This window comes from Dendrobates tinctorius, unplaced genomic scaffold (genome assembly GCF_039654945.1).
Source record: "Dendrobates tinctorius isolate UK_male_01 unplaced genomic scaffold, ASM3965494v1 ptg000037l, whole genome shotgun sequence".
Taxonomy (NCBI): Eukaryota; Metazoa; Chordata; class Amphibia; order Anura; family Dendrobatidae; genus Dendrobates; species Dendrobates tinctorius.
In genome coordinates this window covers 12,121,642-12,143,521 of record NW_027361705.1, presented here as the reverse complement: position 1 = coordinate 12,143,521, position 21,880 = coordinate 12,121,642, and the positions used below count along the sequence as shown (strand labels likewise).

The window sequence follows — 21,880 nt, the reverse complement described above, 5'->3', positions numbered from 1 at the left end:
TTGTGAAGAAAGGCTTGCTGTATCGCAGTACCGTTGATCCCATCACCGTTACTAACCTCCATCAAATTTTGATCACAGGGAGAGATGTAGACATGGTCCTCACTGCCTATCATGATCTGTCAGGTAACTTTGGAGTGCAAAAGACAGAAGCCACAGGCTGTAGGCGATTCTATTGGATTGGCATGAGAGGGCACATTTAAAAATGTGGGCAGGAATGTCACACGTCTGTGAGTAGGAAAACTGTGAAAGCTGATGATAAACCACCACTGCATCTCATTGTGAGTCGACGTCCATAAGAAATGGAAGCCATTGAGCATCTGAAGCTAGAGCCCGGCCAGCAGGACAGGGCATAGCTATGTCTTAACCATCATCTATCAGTTCACCAAATTTGTAGTGGCAGTCCCAGGGAAGGATTTGACAGCCCAGACTACACAGCGGAGGAGCAGGAAGAGGTAAATATTGCAAATGCTGGGCCCTGCCCAAGCAAGGGGTGCCCACTCGTGGGCGTCGGTACTGGCACTGGGCTCGTCATAGTACACCGGTGTGTCTGACGGCGGGTGTGCACCCCCACTGTCAGAGACACTTGATTGCACTATGAGGAACCCTGTGCCAGTGCCAGCGCCCAAGAGTCGGCCCACCCACCTGTCCAGGGCAACGGCACTCGCACGTTTGCATGGGCTAGGTGGCGATCCCGGCCATGGGGGGCGGGGAGGCAACCCAGTTAGGGAAGTTTAAAAAATGGCATATGTTGATGATGGACATTCATCAGCTGCAAATGGAGGAAGAGGAAGACAAAAGCGAGCCATTTTTCTGGCAACCTATGTGTCATCAGGGGAAGGTGGGACAAAATACTTTGAAACCCATGCATGGTTCATTTTAATGAAGGTTAGATCATCAACATTTTGGGTCGACAGACAGGTCCTTTTTTCTGTCAGGATTGAGCCAGCAGCACTGAAGACTCTTTCCGATAGCACACTAGCAGCAGGGCAAGCGAGCTCCGTTAAGGCATATTGTGCCAATTCAGGCCAGGCATCCAGTTTAGAGGCCCAATAGTCAAAGGGGAATGACCTGTGAGGGAGAACATCGATGTGGGACGAGAAGTAGTTTGTAACCATAGTTGACAACTGCTGTCTCCTGTCACTTTCAATCGATGCTGTATTACCAGTCGTGTGAGCGGGACTTGAAAAATCAGTCCACAACATGGTCATGAAACCCCTGTCTCCAATGCCACTTCTGATGTGTGCACCACGAACACCTCTTCCATGTTGCCTCCTACGGCTCGTTGGAGAACCATCACCGCTGCTCTGTGCTGGGAATGCCTCAAACAAACGGTTTACCAGAGTTGCTTGCTTGTTAGCCAATATTAGGTCAAGGTTCTCCTGTGGCATGATGTTTTGGAATTTGCCTTTATTGCGTGGATCCAGGATGCTGAGCAACCAGTAGTCATCATCGTTCATCATTTTGGCAATGCGGGGGTCCCTTTTTAGGATCTGCAAGGCATAATCTGACATGTGGGCCAATGTTCCAGGTGTCAATGATGCACTGCGAGTGCTGGGTGGAGGAGCACTTTCTGGCAAATCCACATCCCTCCAGTCACGCACAAACCCTGTACCTGACCTTGCCACGCCAACATTTTCTCTTGCCCCACGAGAAGCATCCTCCTCCACTAAATAATCATCCCCATCATCATCCCCCTCCTCCTCTTCCTCTTCTTCCTCCACCTCGTCCAGGAGAAGTCCCGGAGCAGACAATGGCTGACTGTCATCAAGGCTTCCCTCCTCCTCTTCCTCATCCTCCTCGGCTGCAGACGCTTGCTCCTTAATGTGCGTCAAAGTTTGCATGAGCAGACGCATAAGTGGGATGCTCATGCTTATGATGGCATCGCCTGCGCTTACCAGTCATGTGCATTCCTCAAAACACTGAAGGACTTTACAGAGGTCTTTCAGCTTTGACCACTGCACACCCGACAACTCCATGTCTGCCCTCAAAGTGCCTAGCCGTGTATCCTCCCACAAATGCATTACAGCATGCCTCTGTTCGCACAGCCTCTTAACCATGTGCTGGGAGGAGTTCCACCTTGTTGCAACGTCGATAATTAGGCGGTGCTTGGGAAGTTGGAGCAATCGCTGCAGCTTCTGCATACGATTGGAGTGTACGGGCGACCGGCGGATGTGCGAGCACAGTCTTCGGACCTTCTGGAGCAGGCCTGTTAACTCCGGATAATTATTGAGGAAGCACTGCACCACCAGGTTCAAGGTGTGAGCCAGGCAAGGTATGTGTCTGAGTTTTGAAAGGGCTATGGCTGCCACAAAATTCCAGCCATTATCACTAACTACCTTGCCTGCCTCAAGATGTAGACTGCCCAGCCATGACTCAGTTTGTCGCTGCAATTAGTCGGCCAGTACCTCCGTGGTGTGTCTCTTGTCGCCCAAACACATCATCTTCAACACAGCCTGCTGACGCTGACCACTAGCTGTTCGATAGTGGGACATCGAGTGTGCAACACTGGCAGCTGCGGATGGAGTGCTCGTGCGACTGCGTCTGTGGACGAACTTTCGCTTCTGGAGGAGGAGGAGGGTCGAATGCGTACAGCCAACTGTTTCCTATACTGTGGGCTAGGCAGCACTGTCCCACCATCGCTGTCCCCTGTGGACCCTGCATCTACCACATTAACCCAGTGTGCAGTGATGGACATGTAACGGCCCTGGCCATGCCTACTGGACCATGCATCTGTTGTGAGGTGCACCTTTCCACTCACTGATTGATTGAGTGCATGGACAATGCGGTGTTTCACATGAAGGTGGAGGGCTGGGATGGCTTTTCGAGAAAAGAAGTGCCAACTGGGTAGGTCATAGCGTGGTACTGCATAGGCCATGAGTTCACAGAAAGCTTTGCTTTCAACCAACCAGTAGGGCATCATCTCTAACGAGATTAGTTTGGCAATGTGGGCATTCAAACCCAGTGTACTTGGATGAGAGGATGAGTACTTTCTTGTCCTACTCATAGTCTCTGGTAGGGTGAGCTGGACTTGAGAGCTGCATATGGTGGAACTAGCGGTGTATTTGGCAGACTGAGAGAAGGTTGATGATGGTGATGGAGTTGGTGTCCTTTCTGATGGCCTAGATTTAGTCTTTCATAGCAATAACATTGTGATTACCTGACTGCTTTCGCCTTGCGACAACACCTCAATATTTGCTGCTGATGGTGTGCTAACCGGTGGGCTTACAGTGGGGGAAACGATGTAGCGTTGCTGACTACCTTCATTGGGAGCAGTTGCACATGTGGTATGTGAGGTTTGGTAGTCAGTCCACGTTTGCAAGTGCATGGTGATTAAATGTCTAAGCATGCAACTGGTATTCATGTTTCTCAGATTTTTCCCTGGGCTAAAGGTCTTTGCGCACTTCTTACAGATAACCTTTGCCTGATCATTAGGATTTTGTTCAAAAAAGTGCCACACTGCACTCTTCCTACTATGGAAGACATTTTGAGGCCTTGCACGCTGTGCTAATTTGACCGTCTGGCCTAGCTGTCCTGCAACTCTTATGGTTTTTGTAACTCGTTTTTGGACTGCTCCGGGCCTGCCAGATAACAGCTGTTGCGATGTCGATGCCTGCTGCGGATGCTCCTCCTCCTCTTCTGAGCTATTGGCAGTAGCACCCTCTTCCCCCAATGGATGCCAATCTGGGTCAACAACTGAGTCATCCATCACCTCCTCTTCAATGTCATCTGCACCTTCCTCTGTGTCACCATGTAAGGTGGTATAGTATGCGGGAAGGGGCACCTGAGTTTCATCAGGGTCAGATTCTGGCTTAGTACACTGCGAGGACAATGTAGTGCTTTGAGTGAATGTACCAGCAGATAAATCTAGCAGTGGCTGTGCATCAGTGCACTCCATGTCAGATTCTTCTTGGACTGGGTAATTCACGATTTGACTTGATAACCCAGGCATGGTATGTGAAAAGAGCTACATGGAGTAATCTGCAGTGTGGCCTGCCGCATTCTTTACTTTTGGTAGGGGTGAAGGACACAAGGAAAGGTGTGGTTCCTGACCATGAGCCTCCAATGACGACTCAGTGCTTTTATTTTATGAAACTTCAGAAGAGGAGGCGATAGAGCTGGAGGCTGTGTCAGCAATGTAAGCCAAAACTTGTTCCTGAAGCTCCGGCTTTAAAAGCGGTTTACCTTCTCCCAGAAAAGGGAGCCTTCAAGGCCTTATGGAGCCAGACGATGACACAGGCTCAACACCTCCTGCATTAGTTGCTATTGTGCGTTTGCCACTACCAGCAGATCCACCACCACCACCAACACCATCATTACCAGCTGGCAACCCCCGCCCACTTCCACGGCCTCTTCCAACACACTTCCTCTTTTTTGGGAAAATGTACCCAAAATACCACCAGCAATATGGTACTGTAAAACAAGGTACAAGGTGTATATAGGACTGGGGAGAATTTGAATCTCCCTACACACTTGAGGACACTGAACTATTATCTCAGGCCCAGTGTAGATTACACCTCAATATAACAGGCTGAAATTGGATGGTGTATAAAATGTCTATATAGGACTGGCGAGAATTTGAATCTCCCTACACACTTGAGGACACAACTATTATCTCAGGCCCAGTGTAGATTACACCTCAATATAACAGGCTGAAATTGGATGGTGTATAAGATGTCTATATAGGACTGGGGAGAATTTAAATCTCCCTACAGACTTGAGGACACTGAACTATTATCTCAGGCCAAATGTAGATTACACCTCAATATAACAGGCTGAAATTGGATGGTGTATAAAATGTCAATATAGGACTGGGGAGAATTTGAATCTCCCTAGAGACTTGAGGACACTGAACTATTATCTCAGGCCCAGTGTAGATTACGCCTCAATATAACAGGCTGAAATTGGATGGTGTATAAAATGTCTTTATAGGACTGGGGAGTATTTGAATCTCCCTAGAGATTTTAGCAAGCTGACAATGATGCTCTCAGTCCCAAGTATGGCAGCAGGCAGCCTAATAAGCAGGACTGCTGCACACAGAAGTGTGGAAAAATGAACGTTTGGTAACTGGGCAAAAAATAGGATGAAAAGTATTTTTGCTTTTAAAAAAGCAGTTTGCACAGCAGTGTAAAAACAGCAATGCAGCTATCAGGGAGCCTTATAAGGCAGCCTAATAACCAACAGAGCTGAATGCACCAAAATATAGCCTACCCTTGCACTGCACACTAACTGGTGTGTTGTACAGGCAAAATCGCTAGCAGCAGAAACAGTTTTTTGTATATTCTTCCCTGCCTAATGCTCTCCTTACAGAATCAGAAGCAGCAGAAGCTCTCCCTATTCTGAGATCAGCAGAAGTAAGATGGTGGTCGGCGTGCACGCCCTTTTATAGCCCCTGTGACGCCACACAAAGCAAGCCAATCACTTGCATGCCCTTCTCAAAGATGGAGGTGACCGCTGCCTATGTCATCGCATTGCCCACAGTGTGCGTCCTCCATCATTAGCTGAAAAAGTTCGCTGGAAGCATCTTTTGAAACGTGACTTTGGCGCCATGGTCACCGACCTCGTGGCCGACCTCACGCTATGGCCGTGTTTCGTTTCATGAAACCCGACTTTTGCGAAAGTCGGCGACTTTTGAAATTGACCGACCCTTTTCGCTCAACTCTGGGGACCACTTTAACAATCACAATGCAGTACCTCTGGAAGGAAGCTCCTACCCAGGGTCTTTCACCATGTAGCAAAAGAGGTAGAACCACTTGCGGTTTGGCTACCTCTAAAGGCATCATAACAGCAGCATGGACCACCTTATATGTCAAAAAGGAGTCGCACCTTCAAGAAGGCCATAAGAGCTGTTTTTCATACTGTTCCACCTGTGTAAGGAAAATTTTTGGAGCTGGTGTAATTCTATTTTATTACAGCACAGACTTTTTTTATGGTAACATTAATTTTATATTTCAGTGTGTCTTCCATTAAGCTAATTTTCCAGAATTATATTTAGGAGTGTATTTCTTTATTGGAAATCTGTCAAGGTCTAAAACAAAAATCTGATTAAAGATTTTTTTTACAGTTTCACAGTAAACAACAGAGACTCATTCTTCAGCAACTCTACAAGAAGCCGCATTGTTCATCATGTCTTGCAGAGGACAAAATATGAAGATGGAAAGTCAAAAATGGGTGAGTTGTCTATGTTTTCATAGAGGTGAGAGCAATATTGTCTCAGAGTACACACTACCGTTCAAAAGTTTGGGGTCACCCAGACAATTTTGTGTTTTCCATGAAAACTCATATTTTTATGAATCAAATGAGTTGCCAAATTAATTTAAAATCTAGTCCAGACATTGACAAGGTTCGAAAAAAAGATTTTTATTTGAAATAATAAATTTCTCCTTCAAACTTTGCTTTCGTCAAGGAGTGCGCCCTTTGCAGCAATTTCAGCATTGCAGACCTTTGGCATTCTAGCAGTTAATTTGCTGAGGTAATCTGGAGAAATTTCACCCCATGCTTCCAGAAGCCCCTCCTACAAGTTGGTTTGGCTTCATGGGCACTTTTTGCGTACCATACGGTCAAGCTACTCCCACAACAGCTCAATGGGGTTGAGATCTGGTGACTGCGCTGGCCACTCCATTACAGATAGAATACTAACTGCCTGCTTCTTCCCTAAATAGTTCTTGCATAATTTGGAGGTGTGCATTGGGTCATTTTCCTGTTGTAGGATGAAATTGGCTTTAATCAAGCGCTGTCCACAGGATATGGCATGGCGTTGCAAAATGGAGTAATAGCCTTCCTTATTCAAAATCCCTTTTACCTTGTACAAATCTCCCACTATAACAGCACCAAAGCAACCCCAGACCATCACATTACCTCCACCATGCTTGACAGATGGCGTCAGGCACTCTTCCAGAATTTTTTCAGTTGTTCTGTGTCTCACAAATGTTCTTCTGTATGATCCAAACACCTCAAACTTGGATTCGTCTGTCCATAACACTTTTTACTAATCTTCCTCTGTCCAATGTCTGTGTTCCTTTGCCCATATTAATCTTTTCCTTTTATTAGCCAGTCTCAGATATGGCTTTTTCTTTGCTACTCTGCCTTGAAGGCCAGCATCCCTGAGTCACCTCGTCACTGTAGACATTGACACTGGCATTTTGCTTGTACTATTTAATGAAGCTGCCCGTTGAGGACCTGTGGGGCGTTGATTTCTCAAACTGCAGACTCTAATGTACTTGTCTTCTTGCTCAGTTGTGCAGCGGGGCCTCCCACTTCTCTTTCTACTCTGGTTAGAGCCTGTTTTTGCTCTCCTCTGAAGGGGAGTAGTACACAAAGTTGTAGGAAATCTTCAGTTTCTTGGAAATTTGTTGCATGGAATAGCCTTCATTTCTAAGAACAAGAATAGACTGTTGAGTTTCACATGAATTTTTTTTTTCTGGCCATTTTGAGAATTTAATGGAACCAACAAATGTAATGCTCCAGATTCTCAACTAGCTCAAAGGAAGGTCAGGTTTATAGCTTCTCTAATCAGCCAAACTGCTTTCAGCTGTGCTAACATACTTGCACAAAGGTTTTCAAGGGTATTCTAACCATCCATTAGTCTTCTTACACAGTTAGCAAACACAAAGTACCATAAGAACACTGGAGTGATGGTTGCTGGAAATGGGCCTCTATACACCGATGAAGATATTGCATTACAAACCAGACGTTTGCAGCTTGAAAAGTCATTTACCACTTTAACAATGTATAGAGTGTATTTCTGAATCATTTAATGTTAGCTTCATTGGAAAAAACTGCTTTTCTTTCAAAAATAAGGAAATTTCTAAGTGACCCTAAACTTTTGAATGGTAGTATATGTGAGACAGTAGATCGTTTTTACATAGTAGCCCAGTCTTGCATTATCCTACCCGCTTTCTTATTAGGTGGTTGGAGCCTATTCAAATAAAACCCCTCTGTATAAATATAAGACTATAAATAATTTTATTTAGGCGCTTACTCTCACAAAAATTGCCTCTAAAAATGAAATGTTCCTAAATAGATATTTTTTACTAGAGATGAGCAAATCGATAAATGTTAACCAAATTTGTGTGGAATTTCCTGAACTTGTCAAATTCAAATAATTAGAATTTTTTTAGCACAAATTATTAAAATGGCATCTGATATATTACACATTGCAGAAGATTGCATCAGATAGAGGATTTCACATGACCTCGTGCACATCCTGACTTGGCTTCTCTGTAATGCCTTGCAGCAATCACATCACATGGTATAGCACAGGCAATCAGAAAGGACTTAGCCTGTATAAAAGCAGAATCAGGTAATGCAGCAGCCACTTTGAGATGCATCTGGCTAGTGAGAGGATGTCGCAGCTCACAGCTTAGCCATAGAAATAGTGAGAGAAAGCCGTAAAACAATGAAAATTTTGTAGTGATAGTGTTTGACAGGACAGCAGTAATGAAAATTTTTCAGGACAATTGGATGCCTTGGCTTTGCGGCAAATCAATTTCCAACAAATGGAATTTCTGGAAAAAAACAGTAGATCTGACTAATTAGAATTTTGAAAGATTTTCTTATCTATAATAATTTAGTATTGTACGTTTGTTAATATGCATTATGTCATAGATTGTTGAAGTGAAATTCACATTGTATAGATGAAATGAATTATAACATTTCTATTAATTCAAGAAAACAAATCTACAGTCTAAAATGCCATTAACATTTCCTTCGTCTTAGGGATCAATAGGTTGCTCGGCAATGGGACTTACGAAGCAGCATTTCCGCCTCACGAGGTCAGACTATCTCTATGACTATTATTTATTTTATTTTTGCCAATTTACGTTTCAGGTTTATTTTGCAGTAATTTGATAAACTGAAACTAATAAAGCAAAACTTGTGCCAAAAACAACTACAATGGTATATAAAGTATGACCTCTACAAGACTCATCATGGCCTTCTCCAAGACCTTTTGCATTGCCATGTTCCCATGGATGGAGAACACATATTCTGTATTTAATCAGTTGACAACTGGTCTATTTTCACACAATTGGTTTAAAGAGCTATAACATTTTTCTTGTTCAGATATGTGGCTTTTTGTGATACTTAAGGCTTCGTTTTTATCTCACTGTATTCTCTCTTGTTTATGATGAAATTGGGCGTTATTGGTGAAAATATAAGGGAAATAATTGTCTGTTTTCCACATTTTTTCTAATGACCTCACAAGACCACTAAAATACATTGAAAAATTTGTTCTCTAATATGTGTCAGACATTTTTATAATTTGGATATGTTTTTCTAAAGGGCTAGTAGCAGTCAATTGGGTTATTGGTGGCATTTTTTTTTAATTACTTAGTTTTTAAATATTAACTTTTAATTATTTAGTTTTCATTTATTTTACAAATTATGCCCCCCATAAGGTCATAAAATATCTTTAAGGTGCATTGAAATACTGCCTTTTTATTATTCTCATATCTATGAGTGGTCTGAAAGCAGTTAAAGAACACTAATGTCATGATCCAGGTTGGATATGACAGAGATAATGCACAAGTAACCTTTTTTTTCCTTTGGCTGTGTGCTAAAGTTTGGTTTTTGCCCCCGGTGGCCATTAGGATTATTGCACTATGGTGTCTTTTGTTCTAAATTTGCCCCCCCGGTGGTGGTGAGTGGCATTGCACTCTGTTTCTTTAGTTTAGTGCACATAATTATAGAACAGGTGTGATTGCTCTATAAGAGAGTGTCAGTTGTGTCAATCACTGTTGGTGATTAGTCCTCAGTTACATGCAAGCCTGGGTGAAGGATGGAGATGAAGGAGAGTCCCAGACAGCTCAGTGAGAGTCCTGGAGTGGCAGCTATGGTGTCTGCGAGGAGGGCTGGCATGGCTTGGTGGAGTTGCAGCTATGGTGTCAGCAAGGAGTTCTTGCATGGCTTGGTGGAGTGGCAGCTACTGTATGGTGTAGAGCTGCACTCATGATGCTGAATTCGGTTGCTGGAAAGCTGGACTCAACATGTTGGACTCTTTTGCGGGAAAGCTGGACTCATATGCTGGACTCTGTTTTCTGGACAGCTGCACTCAGGTGGTGGACCCTGTTTGCTCCAAGGCTGCACTATGGTGTTGGGTCCGGTCGGATGAAAAGATGCACGCAGGTGGTGGGCTCTGTTGCTGGGAGCGTAAGCAACAGAGCAAAGCTAAGTGGTGTTCCCCTGTTTTGTCTCTTTTCCTTATGTGTGTTTCGTGCAGTGGTGGGATTAGTTTCCGCACCATCCACTTCACTAGTGCGGGTTTAGGTGGAGGGTGAGCTAGGGTTTAAAGGTATCCTGAGCGGTGCCCGGTGCGGAACCAGCCTAGGGAACGTTAGGAGTGTAGAGACACTGATACAGGGGAGTGCAGGAGGTCTCCACTTCCCTGTTCCCTATCGCAGGGCCACCATAGTTATTGTTACCCAGGTTTTCCCTTTTAGTTTTTAAATTCGCCTTACTGGAGGTGGGGTTTCCAGACATACGTGTATTTCCGAAATTTGCCTGTTGGAGGTGGTGTATCCAGCTGCACGTTTTATTATTATTTAAATTCGCCCAACTGGAGGCGGTATATCCAGGGTCACACGTGTCATATAAATCTGCCCTGCTGGAGGCGCTGTGTCCAGCCATGCGTGACCGTGACATTATCACTAACCATACATTTTTTTTTCTGGTGAGCCTCGGGCCATGTTCAGACCTGTGAGAATTTGCTGCTGGGCCTCACTGAGGTGAGTGAGGAGCTGCTTGGTGTGTTGAAGCAGTTCCAGCAGCAGTATTCAGGATCTGGGGCCTTCCCTCTAACTCTACCGGAAAATCAAATAGCAGCTGGCAATGAAGCCCCCTAGAATCGCTGCTGGGGAGCGGGACTTGCTCGTACAGGTGGACGCGCCCAGACAGGTGGGTGGAGTTGGTGTCCCCATGGTGCTGTCTGGGGTTCCCCGAGGTGAAGGGGAACGTCCCGGTAGTGAGCAGACTGGTGTTATGGTCCGCGGGACTCACGCCAAATCTTCCATACCACCGAAGAAGCTGCCCCCTACTGGTCGTGTGGAGGAAGGTGACCAGGGAGTGTATTTTTCCTCCATATCCCAGGCCCCTTCCTATCCAGTGTGAGCAGCAGGTCCGCTGCGGGGGAGTAGGGGTAAATCTCAACCCTCGCCATTAGCCAACCCCGGGAGGCGCAGACCTCATGGTGTAAAGGGTTGGAGGGTGGTGCTCCCTTGGTGAATAGCGGGGGTGTGAGTGTAGTGACACAGGGGGACGAATCTGTTGTCGATCCCAGAATGAGTTCACCGAATTATGACAAACAAATGTGTGGCAATAAACATTCAGGTCCGGACCTGTGTGTGAACGAGCATGTATGGGAGTCCACCAAAAAACATCCTGTGGAAGTGTGTTGTGGAGTCTTGCCAGCTCATACCGAACATACATACATAACTCGTTCCCCAGGTCGGCGCTTTGGAGATGTGTGGTGCCTCCAGAACATACATTGCCTATACCAGCGGTGCATTTGTCATTAACCTGAAGTGTCAGGTAGTAGTTGGGGTGAACTCTGGATCTGGGCATCCCCGCTGTAGGTGGTTCCCTAATGAGGATCGGTCTTGAGGGTCCAGAAGCCCCTCATTAAGGGGAGGGTACTGTCATGATCCAGGTTGGATATGACAGAGATAATGCACAAGTAACCTTTTTTTCCTTTGGCTGTGTGCTAAGGCTTGGTTTTTGCCCCCGGTGGCCATTAGGATTATTGCACTGTGGTGTCTTTTGTTCTAAATTTGCCCCCCGGTGGTGGTGAGCGGCATTGCACTCTGTTTCTTTAGTTTAGTGCACATAATTATAGAACAGGTGTGATTGCTCTATAAGAGAGTGTCAGGTGTGTCAATCACTGTTGGTGATTAGTCCTCAGTTACATGCAAGCCTGGGTGAAGAATGGAGCATAAGTTGAGTCCCGGGCAGCTCAGTGAGAGTCCTGGAGTGGCAGCTATGGTGTCTGCAAGGAGGGCTGGCATGGCTTGGTGGAGTTGCAGCTATGGTGTCAGCAAGGAGTTCTTGCATGGCTTGGTGGAGTGGCAGCTATGGTGTAGAGCTGCACTCATGATGCTGGATTCGGTTGCTGGAAAGCTGAACTCATATACTGGACTCTGTTTTCTGGACAGCTGCACGCAGGTGGTGGTCTCTGTTTGCTCCAAGGCTGCACTATGGTGTTGGGTCCAGTCGGAAGAAAAGATGCACGCAGGTGGTGGGCTCTGTTGCTGGGAGCGTAAGCAACAGAGCAAAGCTAAGTTGTGTTCCCCTGTTTTGTCTCTTTTCCTTATGTGTGTTTAGTGCAGTGGTGGGATTAGTTTCTGCACCATCCACTTCACTAGTGAGGGTTGAGGTGGAGGGCAAGCTAGGGTTTAAAGGTATCCTGAGCGGCGCCAGGTGCAGAACCAGCCTAGGGAACGTTAGGAGTGTAGAGACACTGACTCAGGGGAGTGCAGGAGGTCTCCACTTCCCTGTTCCCTATCGCAGGGCCACCATTGTTATTGTTACCCAGGTTTTCCCATTTATTGTTTAAATTCGCCTTACTGGAGGTGGGGTTTCCAGACGTACGTGTATTTCTGAAATTCGCCTGTTGGAGGCAGCTTATCCAGCTGCACGTTTTATTTTTATTTAAATTCGCCCAACTGGAGGCGGTGTATCCAGCCATGCGTGACCATGACAACTAAACTATATAAAGGGAAGAGAAGTTTATGAAAGGAGCAGCTAATATTGAATCCTTGCATATATGTGTGTATGTGAAGGTTAAGGGGATACGGTAGATGAAATGGTGGCTATTAGTGATGAGCGAGTATACTCGTTGCTCGGGTTTTCCTGAGTATACTCGGGTGTCCTCCGAGTATTTTGGCGTGCTTGGAGATTTAGTTTTCGTCGTCTCATCTGCATGACTTGTGACTGCTAGACAGCTTGAATACATGTGTGGAATGCCTGTTTGTTAGGGAATTCCCACATGTATTCAGGCTGTCTACAAGTCACAAATCATGCAGCTGAGACAACGAAATTAGGGATGGGCGAGTCTACTCGCTAGGACTCGTTACTCGGCGAATAGTAAGGGACTCGCTGGACTCGTTACTCGGCGAGTCTCCCAGTGATTACTCGCACAGTAACGAGTCCAATGCAAGTCAATGGCAATCCTAGTTTTGTCAGAGTTTTTTTTCTCACTCGCTAGACTCGCTATATCACATCGCTGTCAACAGCGAGTCTGAGCGAGTCTGAGCGAGTCTACGATTCCGAGTCCTGTATACTGGATTCGGGACTCGCTTATACAGAATCTGTTATGTTCCTACAAGTTTCCAAGACAGCCTATGTCAACACACAGCGATTGTGAGCGAGTCTGAGCGAGTCTACGAATCCCGAGTCCTGTATACTGGATTCGGGACTCGCAAATATAGAATCTGTTATGTTCCTACAAAGCTTCCGAGACAGCCTAGCGTGTTAGGTCAGAAAACTTTTTTAGATGGACAAGCATGTTAGCCAATCATATTCAGTAATGTTGGTTGTGGCAGGACTATGATTGGCTTCTGTCCATCGTGATGCCTATGTCATGTATGAGAGGCGAGGCTGCATATAAGCCTTTTCCACCGCCATTTCCTCTACATTCCTGAGAGATCTGAGATAGAGCAGGGTGAGGTAGATGCTTGAGCAGATCATAGGGATTGTCAGTTAGTGTAGGGAAACTTCAAGATTCCTTATATTAAACCCAAACAGCTCTTCTGAGAGCTACCAGGAGGACAGAGGAGTACTGTGTAGACTGTAGGCAGGCAGGCAGGGAGGATCAAGCCTTACAGTGCAGTGCACAGTGCAGGGACTAGTGTGCAGCTTCACTGCTAGGTGTCAGCACACACACTTACCCCGCCAGCAAGTGACGCCTACAGCACCACCTAACTCCATCTCGGTGACTGTGCATTTGTCAACAATGTCACAAAAACCACAATTTCCCAAAAAAGAGGTTGCAAAGGGACGAGGTCGTGGCCGTAGCAGTGCAGGGAACATCACTTGAGCGATCTCCCTCCAGGCTGTAGTCCGCTGGATGTTATGCCCATAGGCAGGGTCAGTGGGGAGCCAAAGCAGGGGCCGAGCCTCCACCAGATCAATCAACTGCAGCATGTTGACAGTGACACGGGCCATGATTGCTCTGTATTGCTCTGTGTGTGTGTGCGTATGTCAACTCGACTCGGATTATTTCCTGTTTGCTCAAAGCATGGTGTGTGCTAGAGAAAATCGCTTCCCTCGCCTCATCGGCGCTAAATAAGACAAACAAATGCGAGTTTGGACTCGGACACAACAGCAACAAACTGTTGCGAGTGGGGTTTACAAATCGCCAATGCAAGAGCTTTCCGAGACACATCTGCGATTTGTAAATCGCACATTACTCGCTAAGACTCGCTTCCCCATTCATTAACATTGGACTCGCTAGACTCGCAACGAGTAGCGAGTCCCGGGCTCGGACTCGCTAGAGTCAAGAGATTCCGAGTAATTTAGGACTCGCCCATCACTAAACGAAATCTAAATCTCCGAGCACACCAAAATACTCGGAGACCACCCGTGCAACGAGTATACTCGCTCAACATTAGTGGCTATGAGAACTCTTCCACTACTTGCATTTCTTAAGTCATTTTACTTGTTTTTGTGCGGTATTCATTGACTTTTTAGACCTAAATGCTTCAAAATAGTCCATACAGTGCATACATTTAGCTCAAAATTGAAAATGCTCTTTATTTTTGTCTAATATGTTGCAAAATTTATGCTCAAATAGCTGGTGTACATGAAGCCACTCCTGGGGGAGTTGAGCACACTTATACAAAAGTATTTTGCAACTTTCTTAAAAATCGTAATTGATGAAACAGCCAAAAACATCTGGAAATCCCAAACCCAGCCCACGATGGAGATCTTATAAAAAACAAAAAAACAAAATCAGGTAAATGTAAAATAAATGCACATAAAATATACTTTAAAAAATGAGCAAATTAAGGCAAGAATAAGGTGCAAACAAAAACAGTTGAAAAACACACACAAAAAAAACTTTCAATTGCAATAAAGAATTGGGTCCTTTTTGGCTTCCTGTCTGCATTTTATATATAAATGGGTCATCTTTTGCCATTAATCTTGGAATATCTTGAACCAAGAGGAAAGGTTCAGAATGACAATTCTTTCCTTGACAATAACAGAGAGAAACCAATATGTCATGCTTTTTTAACTGAAGTGATTTTTCTGCACATTGTATCAAGTCATTGCAAATAGCTCTGATATTTAATAGTATCAAAGTACTTCTGGCAGTTATAACATGGCAGTTAGACAAGGCAGGAGACAGGTAAGACATTTATATACATCTACTCCCTGTACATTTGGAGTACAACAAATATATACCATATGCATTTGTGTAATTTATATCCTGTCCGCTGCTTTCACACACATCCACCGCCCTGCCATTAACTCTCTACACTCCATCCATATCAGCCCCTCGCTCCTTTCCTCTCCTATGTATAGCACTCACGCTCTTTTCACATTGCTACACAGCACAGATCCAGTCACTCCCACCATTCAACATAAGAGACGCTCTCACAAATCACTTAACCATCTGCTCACTCTTTCTATCCTTCTTCTCCTAGTCGCAGGAGACATTGCTCCCAACCCTGGCCCCCCATGTTATAGAAAGTCAAACCCCCCATCTGCTACACTCAGAAACCCCTCTAATCTTATCAATATTCCCTGCCTGCCATCTGTCTCTCTTAATTGTGCACTTTGGAATTCTCGCTCAGTGTGTAACAAACTCTCCTTCATTCATGACTTTTTCCTCTCTAATTCTCTTAACCTCCTGGCTCTTACTGAAACCTGGATCCAGCAGTCAGACACTACTGCTGCTGCTGCTCTTTCATACGGGGGACTACACTTCTCTCATACCCCAAGATCAGACAATAGAGCAGGTGGAGGCGTTGGTCTGCTCCTATCACCAAAATGTACATTTCAAGTTATCCCTCAACTACCCTCACTCGTCTTCCCTTCTTTTGAGGTCCATGCCGTCAGACTCTACACCCCCTTCTCCATGCGAGTGGCAGTGGTGTATCGTCCTCCCGGCCCCTCCCATCAGTTCCTGGATCATTTTGCCACTTGGCTTCCACATTTTCTCTCCTGTGACATCCCTACCCTCATCATGGGCGATTTCAACATCCCCATTGCTCTTCCCCTCTCACCATCTGCTACTCACCTTTTATCTCTAACCTCCTCCTTTGGCCTTTCGCAGCTTACTAATTCTCCAACGCATGAAGACGGAAATTCTATTGATTTGGTCTTCTCTCGGCTTTGTGCAGTGGATGATTTTGCAAACTCCCCTCTCCCACTCTCTGACCACAACCTTCTTTCATTCTCTATCAAGAACTGCCAGGCTGCTCAGGTCACCCCCACTGTCCAGACTTGTAGAAACATACAGGCCATTAACACCCAGAAACTTATGAAGAACTTGCAGTCTTCATTGGCCCCTATCTCCTCCCTCTCATGTCCTGATTCTGCATTGAAGCATTACAATGAAACACTTCAAAGTGCCCTGGATGAATTTGCAGCCCCTATAAATAGAACACCACAACGCAGACGGCGACAACCCTGGCACACAGTGCAAACACGTTTCCTGCAGCGGTGCTCCAGGTGCGCCAAACGTCTGTGGAGAAAATCCAATCTAAACGAAGATTTCATCCATTTTAAGTTTATGCTTAGAACATACAACACTGCCCTTCACCTCTCCAAACAAACCTATTTCAACACCCTCATCACGTCACTGTCCAATAACCCGAAACGTCTCTTTGACACTTTTCATTCTCTACTCAACCCAAGAGTACAGGCCCCAACCACGGAGCTCCGAGCTGACGATCTGGCCAATTACTTCAAAGAAAAAATTGACCAGATCCGACAGGAAATTATCTCCAAATCCCCTCATACCATGCACTGTCCTCCCTCCCCCACTGCATCTAGCTCACTCTCTGATTTTGAACCAGTCACAGAAGAAGAAGTAAGCAGGCTCCTTGCATCTTCTCGCCCAACCACTTGCACCAGTGACCCATTTCCGTCACATCTGCTCCAGTCCCTTTCCCCTGCTGTCACCCCTCACCTAACTAAAATATTTAACCTCTCTGTCTCTTCTGGTATTTTTCCCTCCTCATTTAAGCATGCTATCATACATCCACTACTTAAAAAACCATCCCTCGACCAAAACTGTGCCGCTAACTATAGACCTGTCTCTAATCTTCCCTTCATCTCTAAACTCCTGGAACGCCTGGTCCACTCCCGTCTGATCCGCTATCTCTCTGATAACTCTCTTCTCGACCCTCTCCAATCTGGTTTCCGCTCTTTACACTCTACTGAAACTGCCCTCACTAAAGTCTCTAATGATCTACTAACAGTTAAATCAAATGGTCATTACTCCATGCTAATTCTCTTGGATCTCTCTGCAGCATTCGACACTGTGGATCATCAACTCCTCCTCACTATGCTCCGTTCCATTGGCCTCAAGGACACCGTTCTCTCCTGGTTCTCCTCCTATCTCTCCGACCGCTCCTTTACTGTATCTTTTGCCGGTTCCTCCTCCTCTCACCTTCCCCTTACTGTTGGGGTTCCTCAAGGATCGGTTCTAGGCCCCCTCCTCTTCTCCTTGTACACTGCCCCTATTGGTCAAACAATCAGTAGATTTGGTTTCCAGTACCATCTCTATGCTCATGACACCCAATTATACGCTTCTTCTCCTAACATCACGCCAGCCTTTCTAAAAAACACCGGCGATTGTCTAAACGCTGTGTCTAATATCATGTCCTCACTATATCTGAAACTGAACCTGTCAAAGACTGAACTCCTGGTGTTTCCTCCCTCTTCTAATGTACCTATACCCGACATTGCCATTTCTGTGTGTGGTTCCACTATTAATCCCCAGCAACAGGCCCGCTGTCTTGGGGTCATACTTGATTCCGAGCTTTCCTTTGCCCCCCACATTCGATCACTGGCTCGCTCTTGTCATCTGCACCTCAAAAACATTTCTAGAATCAGAACTTTTCTTACTTTTGACTCTGCAAAAACTCTTACTGTTTCTCTTATTCACTCTCGTCTCGACTATTGTAACTCTCTTCTAATCGGTCTCCCACTTACCAAACTCTCCCCTCTCCAATCTGTCTTGAATGCTGCAGCCAGGATCATATTCCTCACCAATCGTTACACCGATGCCTCTACCTTGTGCCAGTCGTTACACTGGCTACCTGTCCACTCCAGAATCCAGTACAAACTTATTGCCCTCACCCACAAAGCCCTCCATAGCTCAGCACCACCTTACATCTCCTCCCTTGTTTCAGTATACCACCCTACCCGCACCCTCCGTTCTGCTGATGACCTGAGGTTAGCATCCTCAATAGTCAGAACCTCCCACTCCCGTCTCCAAGACTTTACACGTGCTGCACCAATTCGTTGGAATGCACTTCCCAGGTCAATACGATTAGTCCCCAATCCCCACAATTTTAAGCGTGCCCTGAAAACGCATTTATTCAGACTGGCCTATCGCCTCAACACATTAACCTAATCTATCCCTGTGTGGCACAGCCAAAAGTTTTACCATAACCAGATTCCCCGCATCATGTTCCCACATGCTTTATGCATCCATCAGCCCTCTGTTTGGACCAGCCATAATGTTAAGTGTGTAACAGTACAGACACAATCAGGGCAACTGTTACCACCCACCTTTCGTGTCTCCCTTTTTCCCTTATAGACTGTAAGCTTGCGAGCAGGGCCCTCATTCCTCTTGGTATTTTGTTATAATCTACTGTATGTGATTATTGTTATGCTGTAATGTCTTTTGTCTGTACAAATCCCCTCTGAAATGTAAAGTGCTGCGGAATATGTCGGCGCTATAGAAATAAAATTTATTATTATAAAATTTATTATTAATAGTAAGTGTTTAAAAATTCATTAAAGAGTGACAGTTGTTTTAATTTTTATTTTATAAATCAATAATACACATGACAGTAAGAAACTATATAATATATCTTTCAGAGAAATCTGCTGCTTTTCCTTCTGGGCTGATCATTGATTTTCAAAATTTTCAATTCTTACTGGTAAAATTTGTATTCAGTGAAGACAGAATGTGACATCTCTCAGATCGGAGATAAGAGTTGGTGCTGATAAGACTCTATGTGAAAGGAAGAGGGAGGAGCTCTGTCTACAGCTCCTCCCCTCTTTCTATATAGCATCTGATCTCCTATCTCAGAAATGTAAAATATCTGTATTCACTGAAGACCACTTGCCCTCGAGAATTGAGACTTTTTTAAGAGATTACTAAATTATATATGCCTATTACCAAAATAGCAAAAAATTACTTGCAATGTTATTCGACATAGGATATGTAAAAAATAGTATAAAGAAAAGTTACTTTTTATTATGTTTCCAGGGAAGCTACAAGAGCAGACACCCAATCAAGACCCATGGAGCCCAGAATCACAGGCACCTCCTGTATGAACGGTGGGCTCGCTGGGGAATGTGGTATAAGTATCAGCCACTGGATTTAATCAGGTTTGTCACTGTTGTGTATGTACAATGTAATTGCATGGGCCTGTTGTAAAACAAATGTTTCTGCTAGAATAATTTTTTTCTACCTTTGATCAATTGGATCTGATTTCCACAAAAATATCAATTCTACCCCTGATTAATGATGAATTAATATATGGTGTCCATACAATGAATCGCTTTATATGTTCCTATATGATGTTGCCTTTTTGGCATTTTAACAGTTTGATCTGTATCAACATCTTATCGCTTTTCTCAAAGAGTTGACCCATATGAGTCACTGATGGAAGATGGATAAGGAAGGATATTACTCAATGCAGTATCAAAAGGTCACCAACAAATGTTGCTACTTGGATATTCAAAAAAAGTATGAAGAAATGAAGTACATTGAGAGAAAATGCCCTACTAACCAAAGGGCTACAGACGTCAATTCAATTTAAAGCAATCAATCACTATTAGTATTTGCTGTTTAGGATTGTCCGCACAGAATGACTGTTCAAGCCAAGTACAAGCAATCGGTGCATCAATCATTTAGGTACACCTTCCCACCTACAGTGGGGAAAAAAAGTATTTAGTCAGTCAGCAATAGTGCAAGTTCCACCACTTAAAAAGATGAGAGGCGTCTGTAATTTACATCATAGGTAGACCTCAACTATGGGAGACAAACTGAGAAAAAAAAATCCAGAAAATCACATTGTCTGTTTTTTTTTCATTTTATTTGCATATTATGGTGGAAAATAAGTATTTGGTCAGAAACAAGCAATCAAGATTTCTGGCTCTCACAGACCTGTAACTTCTTCTTTAAGTGTCTCCTCTTTCCTCCACTCATTACCTGTAGTAATGGCACCTCTTTAAACTTGTTATCAGTATAAAAAGACACCTGTGCACACCCTCAAACAGTCTGACTCCAAACTCCACTATGGTGAAGACCAAAGAGCTGTCAAAGGACACCAGAAACAAAATTGTAGCCCTGCACCAGGCTGGGAAGACTGAATCTGCAATAGCCAACCAGCTTGGAGTGAAGAAATCAACTGTGGGAGCAATAATTAGAAAATGGAAGACATACAAGACCACTGATAATCTCCCTGGATCTGGTGCTCCACGCAAAATCCCACCCCGTGGGGTCACAATGATCACAAGAACGGTGAGCAAAAATCCCAGAACCACGCGGGGGGACCTAGTGAATGAACTGCAGAGAGCTGGGACCAATGTAACAAGGCCTACCATAAGTAACACACTACGCCACCATGGACTCAGATCCTGCAGTGCCAGACGTGTCCCACTGCTTAAGCCTGTACATGTCCGGGCCCGTCTGAAGTTTGCTAGAGAGCATTTGGATGATCCAGAGGAGTTTTGGGAGAATGTCCTATGGTTTGATGAAACCAAACTGGAACTGTTTGGTAGAAACACAACTTGTCGTGTTTGGAGGAAAAAGAATACTGAGTTGCATCCATCAAACACCATACCTACTGTAAAGCATGGTGGTGGAAACATCATGCTTTGGGGCTGTTTCTCTGCAAAGGGGCCAGGACGACTGATCCGGGTACATGAAAGAATGAATGGGGCCATGTATCGTGAGATTTTGAGTGCAAACCTCCTTCCATCAGCAAGGGCATTGAAGATGAAACGTGGCTGGGTCTTTCAACATGACAATGATCCAAAGCACACCGCCAGGGCAACGAAGGAGTGGCTTCGTAAGAAGCATTTCAAGGTCCTGGAGTGGCCTAGCCAGTCTCCAGATCTCAACCCTATAGAAAACCTTTGGAGGGAGTTGAAAGTCCGTGTTGCCAAGCGAAAAGCCAAAAACATCACTGCTCTAGAGGAGATCTGCATGGAGGAATGGGCCAACATACCAACAACAGTGTGTGGCAACCTTGTGAAGACTTACAGAAAACGTTTGACCTCTGTCATTGCCAACAAAGGATATATCACAAAGTATTGAGATGAAATTTTGTTTCTGACCAAATACTTATTTTCCACCATAATATGCAAATAAAATGAAAAAAAAAACAGACAATGTGATTTTCTGGATTTTTTTTTCTCAGTTTGTCTCCCATAGTTGAGGTCTACCTATGATGTAAATTACAGACGCCTCTCATCTTTTTAAGTGGTGGAACTTGCACTATTGCTGACTGACTAAATACTTTTTTTCCCCACTGTATATGTTTCCCTTTATCTCCGCCCGCCTATTTTGATTGACACTTCTAGCACTACAAAAACATAGGAGGGCAGAGATGGAACACTTAAACCCTTGGCCATGCTAAGAGCACACTGTGCGCCAGTTCTTGGTTTGAACAGTCATTCTGTGCTGACAGAGTCGAGG

General features: G+C 44.8%; 1 protein-coding gene across 2 annotated transcripts in view; it reads left to right on the top strand.

Annotated features, from left to right (window-relative positions):
* Positions 1-21,880, top strand: part of ANO3 (anoctamin 3) — a 1,013,249-nt gene that overhangs the window by 751,374 nt on the left and 239,995 nt on the right. For both annotated transcript variants that reach the window (XM_073573877.1, XM_073573878.1), the window contains 3 exons: positions 6,062-6,168; positions 8,716-8,771; positions 19,442-19,563. In XM_073573877.1, coding sequence (XP_073429978.1) covers positions 6,062-6,168; positions 8,716-8,771; positions 19,442-19,563 — 285 coding nt within the window. The remainder of the gene's footprint in view (positions 1-6,061; positions 6,169-8,715; positions 8,772-19,441; positions 19,564-21,880) is intronic.